The sequence below is a fragment of the Megalops cyprinoides genome, chromosome 14 (assembly GCF_013368585.1).
Source record: "Megalops cyprinoides isolate fMegCyp1 chromosome 14, fMegCyp1.pri, whole genome shotgun sequence".
Taxonomy (NCBI): domain Eukaryota; kingdom Metazoa; phylum Chordata; class Actinopteri; order Elopiformes; family Megalopidae; genus Megalops; species Megalops cyprinoides.
The window spans coordinates 22885043-22904820 of NC_050596.1; the positions used below are offsets into that span (position 1 = coordinate 22885043).

Sequence of the window (19778 nt, forward strand, 5' to 3'; positions counted from 1 at the left end):
TATGTGTCTTTAGTAATATGCAGCAACACCAAGTTGGGTAAATGAAATTGTAAAGCCTTATTGGCACCTGGAATCTGATACTGAACTGATACGCTTTTCACCACGGACTAGAAGACCTGTTAAATGGAAGGATGAACTGGCAGCTACTAAACCTTGGTATGGCTACTGCAAACCACGTTCTTGATAATTGTGTCAGAACTGCATCTCATGAAATAACAGCTCAAAGCGGAGAAAAAGTCAGGTAAATTTATTATTATTTAATTCTTTATTTAATTATATATTTCTGGTGAATACAGTAATGCCTTGACAAATACAATTGGTCTGGAAGAGTGCCATGGACAGTATTCCATGAGAACCAGGTTGCTGCTGGAAGCAATGTTCCTTCTGCACCAATCGGAGACCACTGTCCCCCTCTTCTGTCAGGGCACACTGTGCGGCGGGAGGTGTCATCTTTCACGTGAGTTGTTAAATGAAGGCCTCCCACTCACTGTCATCATTACAAATCCCACACTGCTTACCGCAAAGAAAAGGGGCCAGTCCTAATAGTAAGCTTGGCCCTCAATCTTACATTTTAATCAGCCTCCAGTTAAAAGCCATCGTTCTACAGTACCCCCGATGACGGGTGAGTGCCTTGGAACAAAATGACTTCCATTCATCACTCTGGTGGGTTGTACACATTGGTGAGGGAAGAGGTGAATTTACCCGTTGTTGTAAAATGTGCTTAGATTTACCGATGAGAGGTGCTATATAATCAGTTATGAGCTCATAGAATTACTAAAAAAAGTGATTCATTCTGGTACACGTTCAACAATTCACATTACTTTCAATGAACATTGCATTGCAGGCACTGCTCTGATGTAAACTGAATACTAATGACAATATGAACATATTCAGCATACTGCTAAAACCATCTAAGTCTTTTAAATGTATTAATGTAGGTTTAAAAATGCTCAAACTTTCTGGTACAATGGCATAGTCAGTCTAACATGGGGGATTTGGGCTGTATTCTTTTATTCCACATACATTTCTTCACAAGTCACTCAAACTGGCTCCTTTTAAGACCCAAAAAGTCAAGAGCATTGTTGGCAAGAAGTTTATCCTGAAACAGAAAACAACAGATAGTAACTGTACTGTGACTTTCAAGGTAGATGACGCTTTATATCTGTAGAAAAATTATACACATATTTTTCCTTAGATAAGTCCAAGATTATGTTTGATAATTGAACAAATTTCCAAACTAACAATTATCATGTGGAAAAGGTTTATGAAATAGAAAGTAGAACTGTATTTTTATTTGATTCAAGCAGAATGATGAACTAAAAAGTTGTTTACCTTTAAATGGCTGTCAAAATCAGCCATTGACTCAATCAGAGATCCTGGCTCCAGCTCACCCAGTGGAAAAGGATAATCGGTTCCCAGCATGACCTTATCCTGCAAACAGAGCAAAAACAGGGATGTACAGCAGGAACATGTATAGCTCTTAGGACTGAAAGGGCTTAAACTGTACGTAATGTTGAAACATAACACTGAAACAATCCTGAACACAAAAAAAATATATTTCTAACACAGACTCCAAATAATTACTTTCTATATGTTAATGGTTTGAATTTCTTAACTGTTTTTCATATAGAAAAAAAAGATCCTTAAAATTAGGGGTGACTGAAAATTGATAATTGATAGTTGATGATTCTGATAAGCTTTTGGAAACAGCTTTAAAATATATTGTATACAGGCATATTTACAGCCCCTCTGATGTATACCACATGAATCCTACAGTATTTATATATACAGTCTGACTAATGAAGATGAACTTACCTTTCCAACCACTTCAATTAGTAGCCTGAGGGCGAGTGGGTCATGAACCAGTGAGTCAGTGTAAAAGGACCCTAGGTATTTCCTTGGGTTGATCTTATTGTCCACAGCACATAGATCTGGGCGAACCTGAAACCCGTGTTCAATGCGGCCCACAGTATATGGAAAGGAACCACCTGCGAGTTGAAATATTCTTTTCAATGAAACATGCTTTGTACACTGTACAGCATCAACCAAATGATCATAATAAGAAGGTATCGTAAAACTAAATGAAACTCATAATCAAAAAGAAAGGAAAACATAAAACAAAAATCAGCAATAAATACCTAAATTCCAGCTCAACCAACTGAGTTTTTAGCAGAGATTTAAAAGGTCTGCTGATTATGCTCATCTGAACTGTACTGGCAGAGTGTCCCAAAGTTTGGGGGCAACTACACAAAAGGAAGCCTCTCTGCATTTTTTCCCTTTTTCTTTGCAATACAGAGCAGATTCACTTCAGTAGATCTCTGATCCCTACTGGGCTGGTGTTCTATCAAAATGTTGTAAAGTACTCTGAGTGAATGAAAGGCACTCCATACTACACATGAAATGGATTATTATTTTTATGTATTACCTCCATGGGCAAAGCAAACTTTCAGCTTTGGGAATTTCTCAAAGACTCCTCCGAAGATCATTGAGCAAATAGCCATTGTTGTCTCTGATGGCATCCCTGAGAAAGAAAGTAATTTATGATCTGTTTTTAGAATGATATGAATTAATTACCATCTAACAATTTGTTTTGAGGACAGACGCCGATTGAAATAAATGTTGATTGTTGAAAGATGGTCTGATTGGTGAAAGATGTATTCTCAATGGTTGATCATACATCCGTTCCCGTTAGTTGAACTTCTTTCAAATTGTTTCCCAATTTCCATTAATTAATTATCTGTTCCCACTGGTTGAGTGAGTAACTCTATTACGCAATGGAAAACATTTGCTCTCAATGGTTGATTTGTTTCCCTATTTGTTAGTGTTTGCCCTTAATGTTTGATACTCACATAGACTAAATATTTGGTTGTATCAGTAAGTCTTTGTCTGACAACTGTAAGGTATACTCATCTGACAATATTGTATGACGTGTTCAAATCACAGTGGTAAAGCTTTTAAATTGGAGGGTCATTGTCTTCTACCTGATGACCTGCAAAAAATAATTACCATAGATGCACCATGCACTTCGACATTCTTCATTGTCAGAAGTTGTACTAACCTACCAGCCAGGGGAGCCAGTATTTAGCCATTCTCCCATCAATCTGCATGTCCCAGGGGTGCACAAACAAGGAGCAGTTCAGCTCCTCAGCAGCCTACATGCCCAGACAAACCATGCTGTGTATTTTGATTTCCATATACATCTTTCCAATTGAAAAATATTATCCAGTTCCTTACCCACTCTACAGGGTTCACATGAGGAACCTGCTGTTGAACCGCCTTTCAGTTTTTGCTACACAAATAAAGATAAAAACTTTTACGCTCCTTCTTATATATACAGAGGCTGCAGTCTGGTGACCTGTTACCCATCCATGAACATGGTTACAGGAACAAAACAACAATGACAAACCTGGGATTAGAACCTAAAATCTCCTAGAGAGAAGTTCAGTAGCCTGTGCTTTATCTCTGATCACTAATCCAAACGTACTGGTAACCAGTGCTGTGCATGAACAGGCAGAAGGCAGTCCTCACCGCATAGACTGGGTACAGCTCAGGGGCGTTGAGGTCCCAGGAGTTGATGTGTGATCCGATCTGAACCCCAGGGAAGCCCAGCTCCAACACACAGCGCCGCATCTCCTGAACTGCCAGCTCAGGGGCCTGCATGGGAAGCGTCCCCAGCCCCACGAAGCGTTTGGGGAACGCGCTAACTGTGGCCGCCAGATCGTCGTTCAGGATGTGACACAGGTCCAGCGTGTCCCGGGGTTTGGCCTTTCAGACGCAGAGAGACGTCACAGCATGTTTTCATGCAGGGTATCACTCATGTGAGGAAGCTTGCTTCTGAAGGCAACACTTTCTGTTCTCCTTAGAGGGCCATGTAAAGTTTGAGTGCATTGCAAATGCATCTCATGGGTTTAATCAAGGCTTCATTTTTGATTCATGGACAATTTGTCAGTTAAATCTTCCACAAATAGCTATGACACTGTTACATTATTATATGGAGGAACTGATGTTGTTTTTTAACAAAAGAGAACATTCATTCATTTCACAGGTTACATAACTTGCACAGTATTTGCTTTGGGACTTGGTTCATTGAGAGGTGAAAAAACACTCATCCATTTTGCATCATTGACTGTTTGGGCTTTCACAGCTGGAGCAAAGACACCGTGATACAGAGCTACAGTGGACCATGGCATCACAGCACAGCCTGTCTTTCCACACTCATGCTTACCCAATAACTGAACATGACAGGAACCGTGGACAGTGCCTGTACCGTCACTCCTGAAATGCAGCAAAAAAATCACACACAACAATGTAGCCTGAGCAAAGCGCACTCCACTCATATGAATCTCTATAACAAGGACGAATAAGGATCCGATCACTCTGGACACTAGGAGATACAATATGCGCTGTCTCAGTATGCAGGTCTTTGTGTATTGTTCTTAATGTTGTGGTGTAACGTGTGTGTTTAACGTCACAATGTTTTTAGAATGTATGGCTGCTTGTTACTTTTACTGTATTAGAGGCAGTAGAGCTATCTTGTAATGCAAACACATTTCTGTACACACAGAAAATAAACCACAATCCAATCTAATCTAAACAAATGTGATATATGTACATATATATATATATATATATATATGTCATAAAAAGGTTGATGTATGAATGCTATGGGACTCTGGCCACCATATTTATCCATTTCCCGAATCCGGACTGCAGGGTCCCAGCAGTTCTCCTGAATCACACGGAACACCTTCCCCTCCTTCATCATCTTGGCTTCCCCCTTCAAATAGGGAAGGTATACAAATCAGCCAGGGTCTCAGACTGTGAGGGGCTGGGGTTACTGGTTATCTTAATGCATTTCATTATCTCTGCTGTTCTCAAGAAAGTTACAGTCATTCTTTTCTTCAGAATTTACATTCCATCACCTGACAGCAGAGAAATTTTCATTTAACTCTCACTATTTTTACCATTAGAAAGACACACAGCAAAAGAATCATTAGTTAAATAAATTCTGATGTAGTTATAAATCAAGTACTGAAGAATGTGTGTGAATATATGAGGATAATTGTCTCAGTGTAGGATGACTGATGTGGGTGTTTCCTGTATAATTAGTGCATGTCACCGTGCCAATGTGAGTGCTGACATTGCCTTGTGTGTGTGTGTGTGTGTCTGTGCGCATCAGCGGCAGTAATTCTCAAGCTGGGCCAGCAGCTGCGAGATTCTGCTGTTTGGGCTCGCTGTGAGTGGGCCTGGCCAGGCTGAATCTGCTCCATACTGCTGACACAAAACCCCTCGCCAGGCCCTGCAGCTGCTCTACCAGCGAGTCCAGGCAGAACACACATATCCACACACACACACACACACACACACACACACACACACACACACACACACACACACACATACACATGCACGCGCACACACACACACACACACATACACACACCAACATATATACACATGATTGAACACGCACACACACACAAGCTTACATACACACACACATACCTACATATATACACATGCATGCACAGTGGAACACATACATACAAGAACATGCTTGAACACATGCACACATATGCGTGTGCAGAAAAGACCTTTGTTTGCACAGATTTGTTTGATTTTCTCTACAGTCGGGTAAGTCCAGCGTCCAGTATGTGACTTTAGAAAGGATAAAAGGTCAGGGTTGTAGACTAGAAAAAGGCTCAGTCATAAGTTCAATGCCCAGGTAAGTATGATAACACACCACTCTCCTGTTCTATTGCAGTAGCCTCTCAGAATGTGCAGCTTAGGGGAACATTCAGTCATATGAATGGTACAATGGACGCAATGATGAAAAGTCAAAGCTCATGTATCATCCACCTTGACTATTTCTGCAAAATATCAACCATATTTCTTTTGTATGCGCTCAAATTACAGCTCCATTTTAGTTTTTTTTTTTAATGATTCTGCACAATTTTCTTAATACAACAGATTGTCAGCTGATGACACTGATATGTCATTGGTGTTTCTATGTATTAATTTTGTAGTTTATGTATTCATGAATATGTCATATATATAAAAAATTTTGAGAATTTTGATGGAAATAGTGTCATTTTATCCCACCAGTGTAAAACTGATATCTAGCAGGAAGTATTTATATAATTGCCAATGTGTTTTATTTTTATGCAAAATTTAGATTTAGGGAAGTGTTAACTTGGTGTGTGTAGAAATGCTTTTGCGCTTTTTGCACAGATTACGGTGTCCTAAACTCTCCATACTTTATATTCATCATGCCTTCTACTAAACAAAAGCTTTATGCAATGCTTGGGCAGCTATATGTAATTTATGACTTTACCATGTGAGTCCCATCTGTTTTAAATAATAAGAGTAGAATCTGCTCATTTGCACCAGTAAGCACTGAGCAACTCATGCCATCCATCCAAACCCAACCCTTTCACTCCTTCCAACTGGCGTCCAGCTTCCTCAGGATGTCTTCCTGTGCTGCCCACTCACTCACTGCAGGGGGCGCTGTGGGGGTGGTTTTGGCCAATGTAAACCAGCCACAGCAAGCCAAGGTACAACAAGGTGATCCAGGTTCAAAACTGCAGCCACCAGGAAAAATGCCAATTCCCACCCCAAGGGATCAAAGTACACCATTAAACTAAAGGATTAATATCTGTGGAGTATTCTGATAATAAGACAGTTTTATGATGAATGTGTTCAGTGTAAATCTATAGTATTTTTGACCAAAATCCACTTGGATTTGCATTATAAATAGAAGGGATGAATATGGCTAGATGTACAATAGTATTAATATCTATACAAATTAATTTCTACAAATGATCAGCATTTTTAAAAGAATGCCTTAAAACCCCTTGTTTATTTTTCTAACAAAATCTGAGACAGAAAGGCTGCTAATCTTATGTACTTGGTATGTAGGACTTATTTTCATCCAGATGGTTGCTGGTTCAAGTTCCAAGTAGGACCACTGTTGTACTCATATAGATGGTATGTGTCCAACTGTATGATTGTCCAATATTCAATCTTCTATGGATAGAGTTGTGTGTGTAATATTATGTAATTATGGAAGAGGTATCACTTAATGAAACGGGCAGGTGGCAGTGTAGCATAGTGGTTAAGGAGCAGGACTTGTAACCAAAAGGTTGCCAGTTCGATCCCTAGCTGAGACGCTGCTGTTGTACCCTTGGTACCCTACAATTGCCCCAGTAAATATCCAGCCACATAAATGGATAACATTGTAAAGAACTGTAACCTATGTAAGTCACTCTGGGTAAGAGCTAAATGATGTAATGCAAAACACCATACTAGTTTCTGAGAAAAGGAATTAAAGACTTACTCTGCAGTGATGATGCAGCTGTACAAATCCACCATATCCATATCTCTGTGGAATAAAGTGATAACAATAAAACACATAGATTCTGTCTGTAGAGAGGAAATACTGTAGCTTACAGAAGTGTACTTTCAGGTTTTCCCAGTTACAGCTGCTATTCAGTGTGCTAAATCATTTTTTGTGTGGGGTCCATCAAATTATGACTAAAGGGCAGGACTTTAAAGTAAACGGTACATTAGCATTTAAGTCTTGTCACCATTCCTGTGACAGGGTGTAATCCCCGACTGAAAGGTTTTAAGTAGCTCATATGAAAAGGGTCTTAGAGTACTGTATACTATAACCTCTACACGCGCATGCTGATTCACTTTCAGGCAGCGGAGCCTAATTAGCAATGTTGACTGAAACGAACCCAAAGCTCTTTCGTTACAAATCAAGCATTTCAGAACTGCAGTGGGATCCGTTTGTATATAAGCGCAACTGACCTTAAAATATCAAGTATGTGGACCAATCTACAAAACAGTAGGCCTACTGTACGTGGGCAACATATTTACTCCTGATGGCACTTTATCATTCAGCGAGTTTTCCGGAAGTGAACGCAAAGCAATCATTACCCAGCACCCAGCACATTGGTCGACAGAGACAAATACAACTACAACTATATACTCCTCAAGGTCATATTCAGTTCTATTAATATTTAACAGGACAGAACAGATTTAAACTGCTGATGATCCACCATTTCTTTATATGTTTAAGCCTTAAAGAAATAGCTGTCTCCTGTTAGATTCTGATGGTATTGTGTTTATCAGGAGTAGGCTAAAGGACTGCACTGTAGCGGCAAGACTGTGTTAGTTACATTTTTATTACGAAACATGCGATATGGACAGCCATTTATGTTTGACCATCTGTGGTATCATATTAGCACCTGCTCAGTTGATCGATGTCTCAGATTCGCTTGGTTACAAATGCAAGGCTATATAATTTATGCTATACACTTATGCTGTAGCGCATAAAGTTGTCATTTTCAATAACCCCTCAAAAGCATTCTAATCATTTTTGCAGTGATACAAGACGTGCGAAAAGGACATTAAACATAACCGGTTCTCGATCCCCTGGAGTCATTAATCGTAGCCTATGTGTCGAACAGTCATGTGCTTAAATCCACAAGAAGTTTTATTTACCATTTAGAGGTTAGATGAAGAAATTATGGACGCCTCTATACACATGCAGAGAACACTGTGAAATGTATGCAGCGACAAACTTGTGCCTGTGATTTCGCGAAAGACAGGTGTCATCTCTGTTTACAGCAGGCCCACGCAGAAATCCGAGAACGCAGTAACAGTTAACCTTCGATGAATTCCTGCGTTTTCGAATGTGTTTTAAAGGTAGCTAAATATGAATGCTCTTTTATCTTAGTTCACAGATATATGGAAGCGTTTTTTCCCCACTACAACTGACAGTATATGATTGTCTTTGAAGCGTTGCCAATGTAGTTGCCTACCTCTTTAAGATCGGGCCATTCCTTGGGTAAAATATGATTATGGATGTCAATCTTCATCCTTATTGATTCACCACACGTACAACTGGTCGGGGTAACTCAGAAAAATAAGTTTCCGACAGTGTATGCGCGTTTCCAGTCAAAGGTAAACGCGAGATTCTTTTCATTTCCCCTCCCCTCGCACGCCCTCCAGAACAACCCAATAAAAACGAGAGACGGTACTGTACAATGTAAAAAGGTGGATTTGTGGATCTTTAATTCACTGCACTGTTTTGATGTTTTTAGTCGTTTAAGAATTACATTTAATGCATTGATAATTATTTCATCCAACCCTTTTATTATTGGTTGGGTCACTCGTATTAGCGACAGCTGGATAGATTACCACTGCACTTACCCCCAAGGGCGTAATTTTGCATATGGACGGTAGGGACATGTCCCTACCAATATTTGAGCGAATTCGTTCGCATTATCTTTGGAGTGAAGTCATATTACATAATTCCAATGTCCCCTCGGTTGTTGTGTCCCTACCAATGTTGAGACCAAAACTACGCCCAACTCCTGTACTGTAGAATCCCTTGCATGTCATTGCAAAGACAGGCACAGTACCGGTGTGCATTGCTAAATATGAGGATATCTGTCTTTCTGACAGAGAGCGGAGTTTTAAAAGTAATTTACAGAGTTTTTATGAAGCGGACAGCACCCAGGCAATAGTCTGATGTAACAATTGCTATTGTGACAGCACAGCTTGGCAGAGGCCTTTGAGATTGTCCTTTAGAAGTAACTTGCATACCCCAGTCATATGCGTCTTGCTCTGAGCATCACTTTCCATTACCTTTTATGCAGTAGTAAATGGGAGCTGAAATGGCTCCATTTCATCCTGTTTATTCAAGCTTTCTCCCGAACCCTTTCACTGCTACAGTGTATCAGCAATAACTAACTGGCTTCCCCACTCCACTTGAGCTGAGCTTCTCCGCTACACCTGAGCTGATGAGCTGTAAGCACGCACAGCTATTGTAATTGCAGTAAGCCAAGCAGTTCCAAGCATTCCAGCTACTAAAAGCTAAAGTAATATGTGAGGAGAAAGGAGCCTAATCTTGCCTGCCAGGTGTATGTCGACCACCCAGGCAGACTTTTTACACTACCAGAGATACACGGCTGCTACATAACCTGGCTACTTCAACAGAAATTGTGGAAACTATCCAAACCTGACAAAGACTTTTGAGGGAAGCGTCTCATCAGGGCAGTGACAACGCTGAGCTTGTAATTCAAAACCTGGATGTACCTCCTCATCATGAATTTCTTCTGTAGATAGACTAGTAACGGCTCCATTGATGGATAATATGTAAAAAAAAATGTTACTTTGAATAAAGATACTTAGAAAACACAAAATAGATAAAATATAAATAAAAATAACTTCTGTATTTTTAAACTTGTCTGTGGAAAGGTGTTGAGCAAGGGTGATAGAAACCAGGAATAGAGGGTGTACCTGTTATGCCCAAGAAGACAGTGCTAGAAAAGTAGATGTGTTTCACTTCGTTAAAACGTAACACGTTAGTTATTAAATCTGAACTGCTCAATTTCATATGGTTGTACAACAGCAGGTGGTTACAACATATTAGTTGTTGGAATTAATTGTTACTTAAAATATGCACTGACCTTTAGGGGGATACAGAAACAACAACTCGCAAATAGGCCAGCTGACAGCATTGGTAGAACAACTGAGTCAACACTTTTTCCTTAGGAGAGTCATCATTTGCTGACCCAGTTACTGCTCTACATCATAGTAAAATCACTGGAATGTTCATACCCGAGAAGATTTTCAGAGGTAAATTGACCAGAACCAAATTCCTCAAGACTGCAGTCTACATTTTAGCATTTTGAACTGCCAACATCAAAACCGAATCAATATTGCTGTCCGTTCGTTCATAAACTATTTGATTTGATTACAAAACAAATGAGAGCCAAATTTCTGTATGTAGCTTTGCCTTCCTCCGGTTACACAATTACCTCACAATTAAAATTTCACTGAGACAGTTTAAACAGTATATAACACACACAGATGACCTGCAAACTTCAATGTCACCCCTTACAAATTAAATTGGTTAAGATGCTTCATTTCTCTTCTTCTGTCGCCTCCTTGTGGTGTGTCCGCACGGTAAAATGTGGAATACTAATATGTACACCTTTCAAGTATAACAAAAATAACTTTTCGATTAATAATACTTGTAAATAACGTCTATCGCTGATAAATGGTGACAATATTTCAGACATATTACAGAAAACGAGCGTATCAGTACACCGCAAGATCATATTATAGAAAGCCTTTGCTATTCTGCCATTTACCGAAGAAAAGAACATACACATGTGACTGGATGAATAAAGGTTGAAATTAGCGAGGGTAAACATTTTGCATCCGTTTCTTTACAACAACTGTTTCAAAACAGTACTTCAGTTTTTTGGCTATTTACTTATTGCTGCATGGTTTGCGTACACATGCATTACAGTAATACATTCATTTTCAGAGATTCATATCAGCCAAACTAGCAACAGAATGTCTGATTCATAAAAACAAAATCGCAATTTAAGGGTTATTTGTTCTCTGGTCTGTTTCATTGCGGATGAAATTGCGGTAGCAATGTCTGGCGATGCTTTAACACGTACCACTGATACAGATAGGCAGGTAATGAATATGTTCCAGTTTTCACGACTCTAAACTTCAGGGTGAAAAACATCTTACCAAAGCGGCAATGTCGTTCGTTGTTTACTGTCATGTTAACTATAATTTCCCTATCAAACACAATCACTACAACAGTAGCGGAGCATTGTCCGGTCTTATTGTCCCGTTTTGTCAGCTTTTAGGTTAATATCCAATCATTGTTTCCACAAAACACAAACATACTCTTAAAAAACACTTTATGCTTCCAATGTCTGAATGAAGCTGCTCGCAGAGGCAATTCTATTAATGAAACATCGCTCTGAAATCAGATGCCCTTAATCTCTAAAATATCATATCATAGCATTACATTATTGGTATTTATCATACATCCACACAGATAAAATAAATAAATATAGCACTCCACGCATTTACCAAACAAACCCTTAAACACGGCTGTGATAGTTTTGTTGTGACTATCCTTCTTAAGTATTTCAGTAAAATATCCCACCGACAAGTCCTCATCTCCCCACATAAGAATCTTATAAGGCACTTTTCACTTATGAGCAACGGCAAAAGAACCACATAATTATTTCAACTAGTTCAGAAGCCGGTATTAATATTTATTGCAGCGAGATTATTCGGTGGTGCTGCTACGTCTTTGACGCTGCCCAGCTGAGTCGTCAGCCGTGCCACCTGGGGATAGTTGCACAGCGCATCGCACTGAAGGAGATTCGGACTGAGGAGACCTGCCGCCGCCAAAAGTCGCGCCAGTATTTCACAATCCTGCGTCTGACAGGGGCATGTACGCGGACAATATCAAAGCATCGGTCTCGTTAACGAACCTGGATATCTCCGATCAGAGCCTCTTTGCTGCAGCCTTGCATTTCTAGTTAGAGAGTTATTGTCGGGAAAGGAGGGGGTTCGCTGCAGATGCAGTGAAGATTTTGTTGATCTAGTATTATCTGTTGGCACATCTCTTAGCTTTCTGCTAACCCAACGCCGGCGGCATCTGCGCTGTTGAATGATTGCACTTCTCGCTTCCGCGTGGCATAATTCGAGTGCCTAATTTGAATTGAAACTAAATAGCAATGACCGACTCTCCGACTTCCGACCCCTGTCCAGTTCCAGATCCCACTGTTGTGGATCCATCGGCTCGTAACGGGCAGTGCGCTCCCCCAGATCACCACCCGCCCAAAAGAGCGAGTCAGGGAGACCCCTTCAATATGGATCGGGACCAGGAGATGAAAATAAGCGACAGCGTGGAGGGCCAAGGTAAATTCACATGTACTTTCTATTAAATTTCACTTAAATTTCAGAGTTCGAAACTTGGATGTTTTGTACAGCTGTATAATGAAATAGGTAGGTAATGATACACAGAGCGATGCCTGGGAATGTATTTATGGTGTCTGTCAAGTGCTCTTAATAATTTAGATTTATATGAAATACATAATGAATAAACGCCAAATGTAGAGCACAGCTTGTGAACACAGTTTGGCTATGGTTTGGAGACACAAAAGAGGATTATCAAGCAATCCTCATGTATTTGGTCCCATTTTTGATATTTGCCTTTCGAATTACAATTCTTAAATCACGATGAAGTTGCATTGATATTTAGATGTTGAACATCGAGGTTGAATACAACTCGAAAACAGTTCAGCAAATATGAGTGTAACAAATTATGGAACAGAGCCTACCCAGTGGCGATGCTTCGCAACGTTTATTAATGCACAACGGCGATTCTGCCAGGCCGATTTTTAATAGTAATCAACTGCATTTTAAAATCTTACGATGTATTTACTAGCGCTGTGAGTTACTCTTACCTTTCAGTTATTCCTATCAATAAAAATGCGCTTCGACTACACTCTTAGGGATGTCCTTGCTGAAACAAGAACCACCACCACAACAACAAAAAACATTCATACTTTCTGGTCTTAACTGGGTAGCGCGAAATAGCAGCCCGGAGACAGCGAATTCAACTTGTTTTTACAGTGGGGCGGGGGTTACCGCACATCTGTGCATGTTCCCCTTTTTAAGCGAACGCATCGTTTTATGAAAGATCGTACCTCGTGTTCTTTCACGCGGTATTGTCCCACAGGCATGCTTTTGCCATACGTTTGTATCGCAGTGAAGTAGCAATCGCTCATTCATCGCGCCGTGTGACCGAAATCGTCCGGAGTGCTGTGATTAAGCAGCTGAGGAAAGTGCGCCAGCCACTCCCCACACCCAGCGCGTGCGTCCATGCATGCGAGCGTGGGCGTGTGGAGAAGTCACTACAGCGGTTAGCTTGAGACAGGCTTGCCGAGTGGAGACCTGTTCTAGGACTGGTCCTGGGAAGTACTGAAATTCCCCATCCTGGACCAGCAGTGATTTGACTGCAGGGCTGGCCGAGCATGTACTGAATGGAAAAACCTAGTATACATATGGAAACTGCTTTTTTTTTCAATCTGAGCACATGGTTGCGACCTCATGTCATCACATGGGTGATAAACCGCTGTTAGGGGTATGGTCTTGTGACAAGGGGTCATGGGTTCATCCTTATCCTTGCCTGGTATAAGTGCATGTATGTCTGGATATGTCTCAGTGTGTGTGTGTGTGTGTTGGTTTGGGGGGTTGGGTGGGTAACATTGCGCAGTCTGCACAGTTAACTGGAGGAGGCCTGCTCTAGTTGAAAACAGGATGCAATGAAGCAAACAGGAATGTCTACTAATGGGGTAAAGAACCTGTAAGTGAAATTAGGAGAAGCTGTCAGCAAAATGGATGCAATTGCGAAAAATTCAGAGTTTACATGTGTTCTGGATGATGCTTGCTTTAAGTGCTCCATACATTCCAGTGGCATCTTGCAGTCTCTCTCACAGGTTCAATTCATGATTCTCGGAATATTTTTCCTGTTTCCAAAAATTAACAATTGAAACATGTATGTTCCATCATGGTTATTACATGTAATATTACATGCTTAATTTGACAAAATAAACATAATGTAGAGCAGTTGCATTAATGAAAAATAAGAAATAACAGCAATAATTTTTAGCTAATAACTACACCTCTCTGTAAACGTTTTTTTTATCTAAAGGTACTAACACACTTTACAGTGACAAGAACATACATTCAAGTAGCACTGTATGCGCAAATTTAAAACATCCAAGGATACAAGTAGGTTGGTAAAAGAAGGTAAAACAAAGTAAAAGTAGAACAAATACATCAATATTCAGTATACTGCTGTGGAGAGCAATTGCAGGAGTACATTGTGGTCTGCTGGAGGTTTGGTTTCAAGCTAATTATGTAAGAAAATTTTTTGATAGGCCAGCACTTTGTTGATTCCCTATGGAGATAAAAGAAGCCTCCGAAAATTAATGATGTTCAGGACATCGGTCACCTGTTCTGAGATGCAGGTAGTTAAAACACAGAGATATGAAGGATGAATTCTTTGAGTGGTGTATCAGACTGTAGCCACCTCTCACCCCCCTTTTACATAAAAGACTGTAGAGTCTTTCATATCTTTGCAGATTCATTTGAGAATTATTATGAATTCTGCGCCGGCATTACCAGCGATGAGTCGAGACGACGGCTTTGATGATGCGTTGTGTGCAGTCTTCCTTTAACTGCGTCATCCCGCAGAGGAGCAGCGATAGGCCTCCTTTCTTCGCATCTCCACCACTCTCCCGACGTCCCATAGGCTAAGGCAAAGTGGAGGATACTTAGCAAACCGCCCAGCGGGCACGTGTCCAAGGAGGAATTTTAATATCGGTCACCTCTCATCCCGAGCGCTCTAATTTGCATTCTGCAAGCAATGGCATGGCAGCGATGCTATTGCGCGTCACCTGAAATTACCCCGCATAATCAATTCCGCGCGGTGAATAATTTAGGTGTGTTTAATTGGTTGCTTGCTTGCATATGGGGCACATCCAGGGAATGTAAAATCTACTTTCTGTCGGAGCTGGGTGGGAGGTGTTTCCGTTAAAAAGGAACTAGTTGTGCCCTTAGTCCTGTTTCAGTTCACCCCAATCAGTATGTTTACTCTGTAATACCGGATTGGCACATCGCACATGTGTTAAAATTAAGCACTACTCAGATATGTTGTGCACTAATTAGCACTCCTATCCACAAGATAATATCTTATGAAGGAAGGTACACAAGCAGAAAGGTCTTTGAGAAACACACAGTCTTTGCATCATCATCCCTGCTTCCTCACTCATAATTTAAATAGTTTTGATATTCTGGGGGGCTTAAAGGCCGGGAGTATAACATAGTAGTAAGGAGCAGGGTTTGTAACCAGAAGGTGGCTGGCTTGATTCCCCACAGGGGAGAGTCCTGTGGTACCCTTGGGCAAGGTAGTTAACTCATTATTGCTTCTGTAAATATCCAGCGGTATAAATGGATAATGTAAAGCTCTGGGTAAGAGTGCTTGCTAACTAACAATAATGTAATGTAATGCTTAACTAAAACATATATATGTGGCGTGTCTCTGGTTATGTCCAGGGGTGGATGGGATAGGGATCATGCCTCCACCCCTGACCCATGGCGTGGATCATGTGACCTGCTTTGCTTTTACAGAGATTTTGTGTTCAAACCATCCCATTACTTCCTACAGCCCCTGTCTCACTGATCTCAGATCAACCTCAAGCGAATACGCAGATCTCTGCTGCCTCCCGATACTCACTCGACCTGATTTGAGATCAGTTTTACCAAAAGGAGCAGGGAATGAGGAAGTGGTTTTAAATGACATTTACGTATTCTCGCAAAAAAAGTAGGGACTTTTCAGGTCACTGTGCTGATTTCCTGCCATAAAATCAAAGCTTTGTGATCGCTCACATGACAACATCTCCACGTACGCAAGACAATTTCAGAATCCTTCATAATTTAAAATCTGCACACAGGGATGTGACACCGTGAATAAAAACCACATTGTTTCAGCAGCACACCCCCTGCCATAAACCACTTGTGATGTCACCACCCTGGTTCAAGGCCATATATAAAAAGCAAAGCACTTCTGAGTTTAGCCATGTTTGCAATGGAGTCTAAGCTCTGCCCTGTGGAAGCCTACATGCTTGGCGATGACCCAGAGTCAGACGTGGTGTACCTCATATGCTGTAAGTCTTTGGCTCTATGCTCTCACATGCTCTAACACAAGCACAGAGGACTGGCTTTTGCTCAGCCACCATTGTTTGCCTCCACAGCATGTTATTGATAAAAAAAAAAAAAAAAACATTATTAACAGAAAGGAATAAAGTAATAGCAAATAGGTCCATTTTGCAGGCTTCACGTGGTCCAGCTGTTCAGCTCCTGGCAGCATTCCATGCACTGTCAGGTTCACTATCATGTAGCAAAGTAAACCCTGACAAGACTGGTCTTAATTAGCCCTGCAGCGGTCTGAGAATCGCTAATTGGCTGCAGTAGCCACTCGGCTCGCTTGTCCAGCGAGGTGCAGCATTGGCTCTCATTACTCGGTGTTCCATTGCTTTTGGCAGGCCTCCTGGAGAGCAGCATGCGGCTGAAGCCTCACGAAGCCCAGAGCTACCGCAAGAAGGCATTGTGGGTATCCTGGATCTCCATTGTGGTCACGCTCATTCTGGCGATAGCTGCCTTCAGTGAGTACTCTGTGATGACGCTCGTTTAAGTAATTTAGAAGAACGTTGTGCAAAAACTTAATGTTGTAGGAGTCTCAGCCTGTATTCAATGTAACGACAAAGCACTAGTCTTTAACAACAGATTAATTAATTATGTTCAACAGAAACACAATGTTATGAGTTTGGCATAGTGCTGATATTAATGAAAAAGCAGTTTTTTAGGGGAAAAAACAGCCCTTGTTTAAATTTTTAAGAATTTAAAGTGAATATGCTTTGTGGTTCGATTGAACAGAGCCGTGTAGAGGTCTGACAGAGGCCTTTGCATTTGGCAGCCTTGCCAAATGTGGTAATTAGCCACCTGTTTCTGTTTTTTGCAGTGTCCCTATTGTATAATTCCTAATAGCCATGAACTGTTCATAGTTATCTATTAGATGTGTGTCCAAAACAACACTGGACAGCTTTTACAAGGATTTGGATGGTCCTGTAATTAAAAGAAAGAGAGGATTTTGGCATCAACCAAAAAAAGCTATGGAGGAGTTTAAGAGCGGGTCTAGCTTTTTAAATTTCTTCGACATTCTTATGGGGAAATAGTTGTGGTTCTGCATCTACATACTGTTGCTAACAGCACTGTCATAAAAAAGGCTTGAATAACAGATAAAAGCTGGCCATAACGGACTTTTCCGAGGTATAATAAAAATCACTAGTATACTGTGATTGACTTTAAACAGACAGCGTGGACAGGAAAGGGTTGGGAAAAGGTTTTTTTTCCTGAAGTGTTCCATACTGTGACTTGTTTTTCTCCTAGAAACCTTTCCTCTCAGGCGGTTGTTGTCTTACCCCAAATGCTGGTCTGGCACTCTAAATTTTTCAGAAAGCCCCTGTGGTTTTGATGACTCACTTGTCTTAGTTTTAGGATGAAGGGAGAGAGAAAAAAGGTTTCCGCCTTGCCAGCTATCTATTCGAGGCCGACATCAGCACCCTTCATATCCAGGCGAATTAAGATTAAGCCCTCTGCAACTGCATAGTCACAAGGCAGATTGTTCATATTTAACGTGGATAGAATACAATCAGCTCATCTTTGAGTGAAATAATTAATTTTCTCCTCTTCCCTGGTGGACCCAAGGGAATAGACAGACAGGCAAGGGAGACACTTCAGACTGGTGATTTACAGATAAACCATGCAATAATGACTTTAAGATATCACTTGTAATTCCTAAATATATCAGATTAACAATGCTTTCAATACATTTGCACTGACATCCAAATATTGTAAGTATAAGATATCTCAGTATATGCTCAAAGATACAGCGTAAGGCAGCGTCCCTATTCCCCTTTCAAATGTAGAAAGCATTTTCTGATGTCTAAATGATTGTGGGATTGGAGCCGCCAGAGGTACATGACGAGGTTTTGTCATGAATTAATGAAAGAAAGGATTCTGTTGTGACAGGGAGAGGGACAGATACTTAAGGGCACATCGGAGGCAGGGACAGGTGTCTGAGGTTAACAAAACATATCAGGTTTAAATCACACACAAATATTCAAGCGCTGCCTTGCTGGCTTGCCCTCAGAAACCCCCTTGTATTCCCCCCATGATCACCGGAGCCTCTGCGGCTCACTGCATTAAAATGGTGGGACTGGCGGTATTGATTCGTTGAACGGCAAAAGTATCATGTGTAGACCATTTCTGTGCATTGGGGGATATCCATTGCGTTGCCCCTTTCCCAGACGCCTTGGTCTCTCCTTCCTTCCACCTTTTAAACTGCAACACAGGACAGCTATGATTGGAAATGTGTGAATCAAAGCTACGCGTGTGGATTTGATTTATTTAGTATTATGGCAGGCATGAACTATGAAAGCCTGTGATGTACTGTATGTGCGGGAGCTGATGAAAATGGCAGAGAGACAGAACGCCTGTGCAGGGATGACTGTCCTTGAAGAGTCGAAATCAACAGGACTGGAATGCGCAAGAAGTCTATCGTCTGTCAAAGCACGACTCCTTTCCCAAAACAAGCATTTCATCTTCCCGTGAACACAGCCCAGCTCTCTCGGGTCAGGCGGTGTAAACAGAATCGTCTTAATGGAAAGCCAGATGTGAAGAAGAGCTTTTTTTTTTTCCTCCCTTCCTACCCAAAACAGAGCTGTGGGTGTGTTTAAACCGTGGGGGCCTGTTGCCTGCTGAGCTGATGGAAAGGCTGCAGTAATCAGCAGGGATCTATGTTTATTGTGCTTCTCACTATCAGAGCTGAGGGCAAGAATCTTCAACATTTTGGACAGAGATGGTAGCGTCTGGCTCTGATCAGAGAAAGCTGCAGATTGCTTTACTGCATCTAAACACCATCAATTTGTATGTTTGGTAAATTTTTACGTACCTGCATGCACAACCTCTCACACTACTGTTGACACATGTTACTGGACTTTTTTGCGCTTTCATTCTGGCAAATTTAAATGGCCTCCACTGCTAAATACTTCCCCATGTGCTTTGTTAGTGCAAAGCCAACTTAATTTGGAAAAAAAGCCGGCACACTTCTCATGTCTGTTGAATCTGTGAGCTTGTGGGGGAAACGTGTGCTCCGGCCGACAGGAGTCAGGGCACAGGCCACCCACGGGTCGTTGGCCACCGCCTTTCAACACAACATGCCCTTTATACAGAACAGCCAAATCCCCGCTTGACTGTGATGGCCACTTTCCTCTCCTCCATGACCCCATTATTTCTTCAAGAATGCCGTCTGCAGT

General features: G+C 41.1%; 2 protein-coding genes across 3 annotated transcripts in view; one reads left to right on the top strand and one right to left on the bottom strand.

The window, feature by feature from the left end:
- Positions 1–782: 782 nt before the first annotated feature.
- acmsd (aminocarboxymuconate semialdehyde decarboxylase) lies at positions 783–13616 on the bottom strand. Of its 2 annotated transcripts, none has more exons than XM_036544737.1 (10): positions 13545–13616; positions 7337–7381; positions 4681–4777; positions 4226–4275; positions 3529–3765; positions 3059–3152; positions 2426–2521; positions 1816–1988; positions 1333–1431; positions 783–1099 (listed from the first exon to the last, which is right to left on the bottom strand). In XM_036544737.1, exons 1-10 carry the CDS (start codon positions 13578–13580, stop codon positions 1037–1039), a joined length of 990 nt encoding a protein of 329 aa, XP_036400630.1. In that variant the 5' UTR covers positions 13581–13616; the 3' UTR covers positions 783–1036. The 2 variants fall into 2 exon arrangements, with proteins under 2 accessions (XP_036400630.1, XP_036400629.1); XM_036544736.1 differs by lacking the exon at positions 13545–13616 and adding an exon at positions 8829–8971.
- Positions 12206–19778, top strand: part of tmem163a (transmembrane protein 163a) — a 55179-nt gene continuing 47606 nt past the window's right edge. Inside the window, exons 1-2 of the mRNA XM_036544738.1 lie at positions 12206–12753; positions 16947–17066. Of these exons, the coding sequence (XP_036400631.1) occupies positions 12570–12753; positions 16947–17066 (304 nt within the window). The 5' untranslated portion in view covers positions 12206–12569. The remainder of the gene's footprint in view (positions 12754–16946; positions 17067–19778) is intronic.

Excerpts from the sequence above, each read along its gene's own strand:
- acmsd (XM_036544736.1), bottom strand. The coding sequence starts at position 8,885 with ATGAAGATTGACATCCATAATCATATTTTACCCAAGGAATGGCCCGAT. Across the intron at positions 4,778-7,336 it reads AGCTGCATCATCACTGCAGA|GGGGAAGCCAAGATGATGAA; the intron begins GTAAGTCTTTAA and ends CCCTATTTGAAG. Across the intron at positions 2,522-3,058 it reads CTGGCTCCCCTGGCTGGTAG|GGATGCCATCAGAGACAACA; the intron begins GTTAGTACAACT and ends TTTCTTTCTCAG.